This window comes from Meriones unguiculatus, chromosome 21, assembly GCF_030254825.1.
Source record: "Meriones unguiculatus strain TT.TT164.6M chromosome 21, Bangor_MerUng_6.1, whole genome shotgun sequence".
Lineage (NCBI taxonomy): Eukaryota > Metazoa > Chordata > Mammalia > Rodentia > Muridae > Meriones > Meriones unguiculatus.
In genome coordinates, this window is record NC_083368.1 from 26,869,939 (window position 1) to 26,882,983 (window position 13,045).

Below are 13,045 nucleotides of genomic sequence, written 5' to 3' on the forward strand. Positions count from 1 at the left end.
ATGCTAACTAAAAAATGTACTTGGGCAGGTTAGGCATCCTTCACTTTGAAAAAGTAATGTAGCCTGCATTCTTCTTCTTTTATTTTTTTTTTAACTTAGCAACTAAAAATGGCTTGTTTATTCTTGACAAAGCTGGTATACAAAGCTTGGATCACAAAGAAATGACTATCCCAAAGAAAGTCAGTATAAAATAAAATTAATGTTTGGTAATAATAAAAATGACCATTCACTGAACACTTGAATTCATACAATCAGCTTATACCTAAGTGTGGTTTTCTTTTCTTTTTCTTTTTTAATAATTTTTATTTTTTATATTAATTACAGATTGTTTACTTTGTATCCCAGCTGTAGCCCCATCACTCATTCTCTTCCGATCCTAGCCTTCCTCCCTTATCTCCTCCTAGCCCCTCTCTAAGTCCACTGATAGGGGAGGTCCTCCTCCCCTCCCATCGGACCCTAATTTATCAGGTCTCATCAGGACTGGCTGCAATGTCCTACTCTGTGGCCTAGCAAGGCTGCTCTTCCCTATGGTGGAGGGGCGAGAGGAGGCAAAGAGCCAGCCACTGAGTTCATGTCAGAGACAGTCCCTTTTCCCCTTACTAGGAACCCACTTGGATGCTGAGCTGCCATGGGCTACCTCTGAGCAGGGGTTCTAGGTTATATCCATGCATGGTCCTTGGTTGGAGAATCAGTCTCAAAAAAGACCCCTGTGCTCAGATATGTTTGGTCCTTGTGGCGCTCCTGTCCTCTCCAGGTCATACTAACTCCCCCTTTTTTCATATGATTGTAGCCTGCATTCTAATACACTGACTGATCTTTGTAGAAGTATCCATTTCTAAATAAAAGAAACGAGGTATAAAAAGAAGACAATTAGATATCCTAGTGAAGACTGTAAGATATTTATGTGCTCACCTTTGTAGGATAGCTTGAGCCGTGGAATATTTTGTTTTGATGTTTCAGTGACAGGAAGAAACAGCACCGTCATGATTAGCATAGTCCAGGCATGAAAAAAGTGAAGATCATGATTTCTGGACCTTTGGTTCTCATCTTTATCAGCATTCATGGTGAAAATATTGTCTTTCAAATACTGTTAACTCACCCTATGAATCAGAAAAAAATAAAAACACTATTCAAAGACAGTATCTTAAGTTCTCATAGAGTTATCAACATTTTTCTAAATGTAAAACATGTTTTCAAAACATAACTTTTACACTTGCTTTTATTTTTACAGACATATTACATATACTGAATCAAAAGTAATAAAATTCAAGTCTATCTTTAGTTGGAGAAATAGAATACACTGGTAGAAATTCAACTATTTTGTTAATGAATAACTTTCTTCTACACAAGTTGTTTTATTTTGTTTTTTGTTTAAATGCGTATCTCCAAGGAACGATCTTTTCTTTTTTTTTTTTTTCTTTCAAAACTTGGTGAGTCTGTTTATAAAGCAGAAGTGCTTGTAGAATTCCATTTGTTATTCCTGACAACCTGCAATGAAGAAAATCCTCAAATGGAAATAGACAAAAGAGAGAATTTCCATCTTTCTGGCTTACAAGGCTTTACAGATGTTTAGGTTGGTGAAATTGGCTAAGATTAAGTTAGGGCCACAATGCAGAAGTTAGACTAGAAGCATGCCCTATGCTATGAGTGCAGGCAAATCTGTCCCACACTGGACAGGGCTACACAGGATATTACGCTGTAAAATATAAAAACTTATGAGAGGAAGAAATAGTGCCTAACTACACTGTGACAGGAAGCTGACTAGATGTTCTTTAAGATATGTAGAATATATAAACACATATTTCAAACTAAACCTGTAATTAAAACTCACAATTATCAATTATAAATATATATCAGATATATTCAAAATGTATTCTGTATGATCAAAATCATTTAACACTAATAAATTCTATGAAACAAAACTTTAAAAATTTTCACTAATGAGAAAACAGGTTCATAATTCTAACAGCTAAATAATTCTTCCAATGCCACGTGGTTAAGTAAGAGATGAGTCAAAATAACTGATCAGGATTTAATCTATTGGCTGTCTTCTTCATGGCTAAGCCCATAGTATTTTTTTCTGAAGTCCAGTGATCTTCAAATTTTAACAGGATCTTTCACTTCTCTTCTCGTACCAATAAGGTATCATCTGTTTTTCTAGTCAACAGTCAACAGGAAACAAATTGCCATATTGGAGCCCAGCAGGTGTTCTGCATATAGAGCCTGTTCTTTGTAGTTACTGTAAGACAACATTGGTATTCCCTTGTTAATAGCTTCGTGCCAAGTAACTATGAATCCTATTTTAAGTGGTGTTATTCATTACTGCATATTCATGACAAGGTTATTTGTGTTGGTTTTAGAATATTTAATTAAGGTTGATTTTTTTTCTTACTAAAGATCAATTATTCAGTTTTCTGAAGTGTGTGATGTATTTTTTTTTTTTTTTGGTTGGTTTAGCTTTTTGGTGCTCTGGATAGAAGCCCAGGCCTCATTTGTAGAAGGAAAATTTTATACCAGTAATATATAGCCTAGATCTTTTATTTTAAATCTCAGAAGGTAAAATCCAGCCCTGAAAGCAAAATACACCAATTATTAGGTATATGATATGCATATGTCTGATACACATTGAGAATTAATTTCAACTTTATGTAAATTTTCTTTTATATTTTCACTGTTTATGCTGAATAAATTATATTTTCTCAATTACTTTTATTGCTTTCAAAATATGTATAGAAATAATGTAATTATCCCTTATGTATAATATGTGATTTAGTTCTTACATAGTACTGCATATGTATAATTAAATTTATTTAGATATTTATTTAATGATATTTTATTTAATGTGCCCCTTAGCATTATTTTACTCACATTTACCTGAATTTTCTTGAAGGTTTTACACAAATAAGTACAGTGTAACAGGATAAAAAGAAAGTGTGATGGCTATTCTTGGTTGTCAACTTGACTATATCTGCAATTAACTAAAACCCAAATGACTGGCCACACCTCTAAGGAATTTCTTTTTTCTTAATAAAATTATTTGAAGTAGGAAGCCCCACTGCAAGCCACATAAACCTTTAATCAAGGTCTTTTGAGGTGGGAAGATCCATATTTTTTATTTTTATTTTTTCTTCACAACATTTTTATTATATATCCCAATTGAAGCTCTCTTCCTCGACTCTCCCAGTCCCACCCTTCCTCCCTCTTACTCCTATCCCCTTCCCCTAGTCCACTGAAAGGAGGAGTTCTCCACTATTGCCATCTGCCCATAGCTTGTTAAGTCTCATCAGGACTGCCTGGATCCTCTTCCTCCATGGCCTGGCAAGGCTGCATCATCAGGGGCGAGTGATCAGAGAGCAGTCAACTGAGTTCATGCTAGAGGCAGCTGCTGCTCCCCTCACTCAGAGATCCACATGGAGACTGAGCTGCCAATTGGCCACATGTGAGCACTGGCTTTAGGTCCTCTCCATGTACGGTCCTCTGTTTGTGCATCAGTCTCTGCAGGACCCCCTGGGGCTTAGATATTTTAGTTTTGTTGGTCTCCTTGTAGTGCTCCTGTCCCCTCCATATCCCTCTATTCCCACCCCTCTCTTCCTTCATAAGATTCCTTGCACTCTGCCCAAAGTTTGGATGTGTCTCAGCATCTGCTTTGATCCCCTGTTGGGTGGATCCTTTCAGGAACCGTCTGTTATAGGCTCCCATCCTGTTTCCTCTCTTCTCCTGCTTCTGGTGTCTTTTCTGTTTGCCATTCTGGATGAGATTTAAGTATCCTCCCTAGGGTCCTCCTTAGTGTTTAGCTTCTTTAGGTCTGTAGATGGCTGTCCTATATTATACGGCTAATTACTGCTTTTAAGTGAGCGTATGCCATGACTTTCTGTTTCTGGGTTACCTCACTCAGGATGATCTCTTGTAGTTCCACCCGTTTGGCTGTAAATTTCATGATTTTCTTGTTTTTAACAGCTGAGTAGTATTGTCTAAATGTACCACAATTTCTGTATCCATTCCTCCGTTGAGGGATATCTAGGTTTTATCAATATTCTGGCTATTACAAATAAGCCAGGATAGTTGAGCAAATGTTCTTATTGAACGGTGGGGCATCTTTTGGGTGTATGCCCAGGAGTGGCATATCTGGATCTTGAGGTAGCACTATTTCTAATTTTCTGAGAAAGCACCAGATTTATTTCCAAATTGGTTGTACACGTTTGCACATCTGCCAACAGTGGAGGAGGGTTCCTCTTTCTCCACATCCTCGCCAGCACCACCTTTAATCTGGGCCACACCTCCTGGTGACAGCCTCTCTAATGGACAAAGAAGAAGGAGGCTCTGATTTTACCCATTTATGTTCTCTCTTGTTGGCAAGCCTATTCTTTCACTGGCATTAGGCTCTGTTTCTTCAGGATACTGGCATATCCTGAAGGTCAGCTGAGATATATGTCCTTGAGGACTGAACAACTGCTGGAATTTTGGATCTTCTGTTCATAGGCAGCCATTGTTGGATTAGTTAGACCACAGCCCACAGCCTGTAGCCATTCCAATAAATCTCCCTAATATAAATATTTATTCTATGTTTATTCAGTAACCGTTGTTCCTCTACAGAACCTCGACTAATAAAAAAAAATGACCTCATAAAACAAGAAGACACAAAAATAGGATGATGACATGGTTTTGAGTGTAGGACAGCTTGCTGCACATGCTGGATGAGTTCAATACTCAGAACCACCCTTGGCACACATCTGTACTCTTAATACTTGAAAGAGACAGGAGAATCTCCCAGACCTTTATGGACCAGCTATCCTGGGATGCAGGAGAAACAATGAGACGGCCTACCTCAACAAAGTTAAGGCAAGGATCAACTCCTGAAAGTTGTCTTCTCCTCTCTATATGCAGACCGTGATACACATGAAAGATAGCTTCACATATTTCACACAAACTGCATTAAAATTAAAATGCTAAATGAATCAGCAGCCATTTATAAGAGGTAAGCCAGCTCCAATTAAATTCTAAGTTTTTCAACTTAGAATTACTCATGTATTAATATTACAAATGGAATCCTTGTTTAAATAATACATTTGAAATAACTCTAAAACTTTGCTGTGTTTAGTGTGTGTGTGTGTGTGTGTGTGTGTGCAAACCCACTTGTGAGCAATTGAACGTCTGTGGGGTACCCAGAGGACAATCTTTGGTGTTATTCCTCAGGCACTGTCCACTTGGTTTTTGTTTTGGTTTTTGTTTATTTGTTTGTGTGTTTTGACGCTAGGGCTCTCACTGGCCAAGATCTCAATGAGCAAGCTGTTGGCTGCCAGCAAATCCCAAGTTTTTTTCTTCCCAGACCTAGCATTACAAGTGCATACCAACATTCCTGGTTTTTAAATTTTAATGTGGGTTCTGGGATTTGAACCGCTGTACTTATTTTACCAACTAAATAATTTCTCCAGCCTGTGAACTTTTTTTGTAAAGTAGTGGTTAAGCATGTTCACATTGTTACCACAAACTGACTCCCTCTTAATAATTGGTTAAAAATATCAGATCAGAGTTGAACTCTATTTTCAACAACTCAATGACTAATAAAGGTAGTCTTTCAACTTTTTAGTTTGTCCTTACACTGTTGAAATGATGTATTTTTGTCTCATAGATTCACCTAATATATTTGCTTCTTTTGACAATGCTTATCACAAGTTTTTGTTTGGATATTATAATAGATAGTTTTTTCAACTATGTGCCTCTCTCTCTTTCTCTCTGTGTATGTGTGTTTGTGAGTATGTGTGTGTGTGAGCACAGATGCCTCCTGACCTGAATGGCTCTGCCCCCCGCCCCTGAGCTAGAGTTACAGATTATGAGCTACCTGATATGATAATGAGCATGCTTGTAACTGAACTTGGGTCTCCTGCAAGAGCAGTGTGCACACCTAACCAATGATCTGTCTGCTGAATTTATTTGGAGACAGAGTCTTAACTGTGTAGCCCTTGCTGATCCCATGCTCACAAGATTGTTCTCAGGCTAGAGGTTGCCCCCTGATCTCTGAGCCCTAGATTATTGGATAGTAACTGCACATCACCACACCTGAGTTAAGCTTTCTGTACACTTAAACTATATACAATTTCAAATGACATTTGTATGTATATATATTTGCATATATATTACATATTATCTCATTCCTATTGAGTCATTGATATCATAGCCTATTTCTCAGGTTTTTAAGATGATAGGGAGATTATTTTTCATTCCAGAAGAAGTGGCAATTGTTTCTGTATTAGTTACTTTTTGTTGCTGTGCTAAGCCCCACAGTCAAAAGCAACTTAAGGACGGAAAGATTTGTAACAATTTACAGGTTACAGTCTATCACTGAAAGGAGCCTGAGCTCCAGGTAAGAACCTGGAGGCAGGAAGTGAAGTGGAAACCATAAAGAAAAGCTGTCTGCTGGCTTGCTTTCAGGTTGGCCTTCAGCTAGTTTTTTTATACAACTCAGGTCCACCTGGTGACAGGTGGCACTGCCCACAATAAGTGATGCCCTCCTCCCTCAGTTAGCCAGAAGGCAAACAGTCCCAATGACATACCCACAGGCAAAACTAAGAGAGGCAATTCCACAGTTAGGTTTCCTCTTCTCCAGTGCTTATCAAAGTAACAATTACTAACCCACAAAATATACAATATACAACAATTAGAGTGAAACAAAAATACTTTTAAAATTAAGATGTAAGAAATGTTATAGAAAGCAGCTTAAGAAAATAATAATCTTTCCTAGGCATATATCCAAAAGAGGCTCAAGTACACTATAAGGACATTTGCTCAACCGTGTTTGTAGCAGTTTTATTTTTAACAGCCAGAAGCTAGAAACAGCCCAGATGCCCCTCAACTGAAGAATGGGGACAGAAATTGTGGTACATCTACACAATAGAATATCACTCAGCTATGAAAAATAAGGAAATCATGAAATTTGCAGGTAAATGGTGGGAACTGGAAAGGATTATCCCGAGTGAGCTGTTCCAGAAGCAGAAAGACAAACTCGGTATATACTCACTCATATAGATAGATAGGATAAACCTACTAAAATCTGTACATCTAAAGAAACTAATCAAGAGGGAGGACTCTGACTAAAATGCTCAATCTCCATCCCGAAAGGCAAAGAGGATGGACATCAGAAGAAGAAGAAAACAGGAAACAAGTTAGGAACCTGCCACAGAGGGTGTCTGAAAGGCTCTGCCCTGCAGACTATCAAAGCAGATGCTGAGACTTATGGCCAACTGTTGGGCAGAGTGCATGGAATCTTATGAAAGAAGTGGGAAACAGTAAGCTCTGGAGAGAACAGGAACCCCACAAGGAGAGCAACAGAACCAGAAAATTTGAACACTAGGGTCTTTCCAGAGACTCATACTCCAACCACGTATCATACATGGAGATAACCTAGAAACCCTGCACAGATGTAGCACATGACAGTTTAGTGTCCAAGTGGGTTACGTAGTAATGGGAAAAGGGACTGCCTCTGAGATAATCTGATTGACCTGCTCTTTGATCACCTCTCCCTAAGGAATAAACAGCCTTACCAGGCCATAGAAGATGACAATGCAGCCACTCCTGATGAGATCTGATAGACTAAGATCAGAAGGAAGGGGAGGAGGACCTCCCCTATCAGTGGACTTGGGGAGGGGCATGAGTGAACAAGGGGGAGGAAAGGTAGGATTACGAGGGAAGGAAGGAGGGGTTTATGGGGGGGGATACAAAGTGAATAAAGTGTAATTAATAAAAGTTAAAAAAGAAAATAATAATCTTTCATAAATAAGTTTAAACTAGCCATGAATTTTACTTTATAGCTAGAATTATACTTTAAGCTAGACATGTACTCTTGGAGGCCAGAAAATTTGATGGAAAACAGTAAGAAAGGATTTAATAAATAGTAGTTCCTGGCTCTCGGTTCTGGAAAAGCAAGTAGCTTTTGGTAGATGGTTATGAGCTGAACAAAAGAAGATCAGTATATAATCCAGACGGAATTGATGAGGAGACCAATGAGAAACTCTGACTTTTGACTTCTTCTCATGCCACTTTGGAACCTAACAAGTGCTTTGCTCTACCGTCCCTAGTGTTTACTCAGCAATGTGTGCCAGTGCCGCCGCTGAACCCACCAGAGCCAGTGTCATTTCATTCCCGCAGCTTTTTGACCTTTCTCTCTGTTTACCTGTGAAAAAATATTTCTGGTGTCTGGATCCATCTTACTAACATCCTCGATGTGCAAGCATGTTACTTATACTCTCTGAAAACAGTGAGAGGTAAGTGGAATAAATAGAGTAGATTTAAATCCTTGTTAAGTCCAGAATTTCAGAGGGCTTGGACATGCGGAGGATTGCTGCTTTTTTTGATATGTAACAGTGTATGTAACAGGCATGTGTGTTTACATACACACCAAGAAAGGGAACACACCATATGTGCATTTTATTAGCATTAATGACCTCAGTTTGGGACATTTTCTGGAAATTAATGACTGGTTGAGGTTAATGGCCCTTGGCTATGTATTGAGATAGCTACTCTTCCAACTGGTCATTAATCGCTAAGACATGCCCTGTGCCTCCAACATCGTCTGTTAAAAAGATTGATGCTTTGGTTTCAGTGAACAGTGGCCATACTGTTTCTCATAAACCCACTCATTCATAATGTTAAATAAGTTTAAAATCAAAGCATTGCTTGTTTTACTATGATGACATCCTGGTAAGTGGCTACACGTGCTGAACATGTACCAAAGGGGAGAAATAAAATTCAGGAAAAATGTTGGAAATGCTAGATCCTTTTTAAAAAACGAATAATTTTCTACTATCAAATTCATTCTTTAACACTATTATTCCTGACCTTTTTGTTCTTCCCCCAAATCCTTTAAGTTCAATATTTATTTTTTTATTTTAATAGATTATGAAGAAATGTTTTGTCAATAACATCTAGACTAAAACATTGACTTTTTCTATCTTCATGTGTATGCATGTATATGTGAGTGTCCACATACACACACACACACGTGTATAAGCTCTACATCTGGGAGGAATTATGAATAAATAGAGGTAGGTGTGAGTTACCCAAAGTGGGTGGATTTAGTGAATTGCATAGGCTATACTGCGTGCTACTGTCTATAACAAGCTCAACCTGGAGCCAATTAGCTGTATATAATCTACTCCAGATGTTCGCTGAGACAAACAGCTCTCTTGGGGATCTTCAGATGTGGAGCCAATGGGGAGTGTTCTGATTATGAGATTTTTACACACTGTTCCACTAAATCAGAGATCCAAAGGCACAATCTCACACTCAAGAAGCCCTATGCCATTTCCCCAAGGAACATAAAAAGTCCGAAGCTTATTATACGGATGGTAACTCATCAAAAATTTTATTTAAGAAACAAGAGATATAAAATTTTATTTGAATTTCATTGATGTGACTTATTTATTTATAACAACCTGTTACAAAAGTCATGAGGCAAGCTGATGAATAGTTAGTATTGAAAACTTTTCTGTATAAAGAACAATAATTAAAACACGCAGTAATTCTTCAGACATGAAGAATAAACCCTGATTTAGGATTTGTTTTCAGGTATGCATGCACACACACACACACACACACACACACACACACACAGAGCTAGGTTGAAAGGAGAAAAGGAATGACTGCTTTCCATATTTTATTAGTGCACAAAAGGAACTTTTATATGTATTGGGTCATGACATGTGATAAGAAACTATAAGAACCACAAATCAAAAGTAGTACCTTTGAATTTCTAATACAAATACTATCTGACTACTTTCAAATAGGGACGAGTATGCATTCAAAGACATTATGAACATATGGTGGTAATGAGCTGAAATCACGTGGCATGAACTTTTAAAAAATTAAAGTATGGACTAGTCATGTCCCCATTATCTTCATCTCTCTCCAATGCCTTTTATGTAGTGTATCTTGCTTTCTCTCAAATCCAAAGCGTCTTTCCCTTTTTACATACAAGTGGTTAAATGTATGTTGATCATATTCTTCTTCTTCAAGTCCCTTCAGATATTCTTTCCCTCAGATTTGCTGTTTTTCAAAATACAACAACCAAATACAACAACAAAATCCCCAAAACCAAGAAAATAGAATAAAAGCACACACAGAAAAGCGGAATAAAAAACAATCTGGATACACAAAACACCCAAAGACTCAAAAAACAGCAGCGACAACCAAGAGAGTTACAGACCAATTTTTTTCTTATGAACATAGATGCAAAATAATAAAATACTCACACAACCAAATTCAAGAATATGTCAAGAAAAAAAAAAAGTCCACCATGATCAAGTAGGCTTCATCCCAGAGATGCAGGAATGGTTCAACATACAAAAATCTGTCAATGTAATCTACCATATAAAGACACTGAAAGGAAAAAACAACAACAATAACAAAAAGATCATCTCATTAGATGCCAAAAAAGCCTTTGACAAAATCAAACAACCTACTTCATGATAAAATCTTGGAAATATCAGGAATACAAGAAACATAGCTAATTATAATAAAGGCAATTCTATAGCGAACATGATGCAAACTCAGAGCTAAGTGTCTCACAGCCATTTGAGATTTCTCTGTTGAGAATTCTCTGTTTAGATCTGTACCCCATTTTTAACGGAATTGTTTCGGGTTTTGATATCTAGTTTCTTTAAGTCCTTATGTACTTTGGATACTAAACCTCTGCTGGATGTGGAGTTTATGAAACACCCTTCATTCCCTGTAGGCTGCTGCTTCACCCTATTGTCAGTGTCATTTGCTTTACAGAAGCTATCGAATTGCAAACTATGTGTTTTTCTGCAAATACCATGCAGGTGTTATTGTGATAGCTCTGCAGTACAGCTTGAAATCAGGGATGGTGATGCCTCTAGAAGTTCCTTTGTTGATCCGGATAGTTTTATCTATTCTGGTTTTGTTTATCTATATGAAATTGAGCTTTGCTCTCTCAGTGCCTGTAAAGTAATGTGCTGGAATTTTGATGGGTATTTTTACCGAAATCTATAATTGCTTTTGGTTGGATCGCCATTTTAATCATGTTAATCCTACCAATCTAAGAGCATGGGTGTTCTTTCCAATTTTCTGACATCATCAATTTCTTTCTTCAAATCTTGGATTTGTCATCCAATCTTTTACTTGCTTTGTTAGAGTTACCTCAAAGGTATTTTATATTGTTTGTGACTACAGTGAATGGTGTTATTTTCCTGATTTCTTTCGACATTTGTATATAGAAGGTCTAATAATTTGTTTGAATTAAACTTGTTTCCTGCCACTTTGCTGAAGGTATTTATAAATTGTAAGAGTTTGTTGGTAGAGCTGGACATGGTGGTACATACCTGTAATCCCAGCACTCAGAGAGGCAGAGGCAGGTGGATCTCTGTGAGTTCAAGGGAATAAACTATAAATAATAATAATAATAATAATAACAATAATAATAATAATAGACAAGGAACAGGACAGAAGCCTTCCACAGAGGGCCTCTGAAAAGCTTTACCCAGCAGGGTATCAAAGCAGATGCTGAAACTCAGAGCCAAACTTTGGGCAGAGTGCAGGGAATCTTATGGAATGAGGGGGAGATGAAAAGACCTGGAGGGGACCGGAAAGCAACAGAGAAGAGTAACAGAACCAAAAACCCTGGGCCCAAGCATCCTTCAGAGAACGATACTCCAAACAAGAACCATCCATGGAGAGGACCTAGACTCCATGCTTAGATGTAGGCCATATGCAACTCAGTCTCCAAGTGGTTACCCTAGTAAGGGGAACAGAGACTGTCTCTGACATGAACACAGTGGCTGGCTCTTTGATCACCTCCCCCTGAAGGGGGGGCAGGCCACAGAGGAAGACAGTGCAGCCAGTCCTGATGAGACCTGGTAGGCTAAGGTCAGACAGAAGGGGAGGAGGACCTTCCCTATTGGTGGACTTGGAGAGGGGCATGGGAGAAGATGAGGGAGGGAGAGTGGGCTTGAGAGGGGAATTAGGAAGAGGGCTACAACTGGGCTACAAAGTGAATAAACTGTAATTAAGAAAAATAAATATCACTCAGCAATGAAAACTAGAAAATCATGAAATTTGCAAATTTAAAAAAAATGCAACGACTACTGTAATGTAGGATTAATGTAGTTGCTTCATATTTTTTTGTAAAATGGCTTAAACACTGTATTTTAAAATGCAGTGATTATATGTATATATAAACATCTAAAACTTGCCCAACAAAACAGCATTACAGATTACTTGGATTTGCATTCCTGAAGCCATATCCTCATAGCCAGAAATATCTCTGGGAAATAAACACTTTTAGCAATTGAAGTGTTCCATTCCATAAGAAAAATTATTCAAATAATTAACTTCATAAACATAACACTATCTGGGGATAAAAATAGACAGTGTGTTCCCTGGGTTATCAAATGATAATGGCGTGACATCATATACTTGGTAATTGGCAAGCAGCATCTGTATGTATACATACATTTGATTAAATATTAACCTAGATGCAAACATCCTTATGATAACACCCAGGGCTCTTGAGTATATAAACATATGCTTCCAACACATGTTGCACATGATCAAAACACATAGGATTATCTTTCAACAACATAACCAGTGTTCTGAGGAAACTTAAAGTGACTTAAAGAGTTCTGACACCAAGTCTTTAAAATAGATTTGAATTTTAGATGTCACAAATAGAACTATTAATAACCATGTTGACTCCAACAATCAAAATGCAGAGGGGTAGTCACTCTCAGAAATCAGCAGCAACTGTGCTCTAACGATCATTGCTTATGGTTATAGCGATGAAAATATATTATGTTCAAAGGTTTCACCTGATATTAAAATGCTTCAAATGCCAATGCTACAATGCCATTGCATTTCTAGTGGAATCTCTTTTAGATAAATATTACAATGAAATCTTGAAAATGTTTCTGGCTGAAGCTGTATCTCTAGTATTCAATACACATAACAGAATTCTGCCTTGTGCTCCAGACAACCTACCAGAATTCACATTTTTCCAAAACTTTGACCCAGATACACTAAATTGGTTGGAAGAAAA

The 13,045-nt window shown here is 37.6% G+C and overlaps 1 protein-coding gene across 1 annotated transcript in view; it reads right to left on the reverse strand.

Annotated features, from left to right (window-relative positions):
* The window catches only part of Sema3d (semaphorin 3D), a 206,139-nt gene that overhangs the window by 125,770 nt on the left and 67,324 nt on the right, over positions 1-13,045 (reverse strand). Inside the window, exon 2 of the mRNA XM_060374236.1 lies at positions 913-1,100. Coding sequence (XP_060230219.1) covers positions 913-1,063 — 151 coding nt within the window. The 5' untranslated portion in view covers positions 1,064-1,100. The remainder of the gene's footprint in view (positions 1-912; positions 1,101-13,045) is intronic.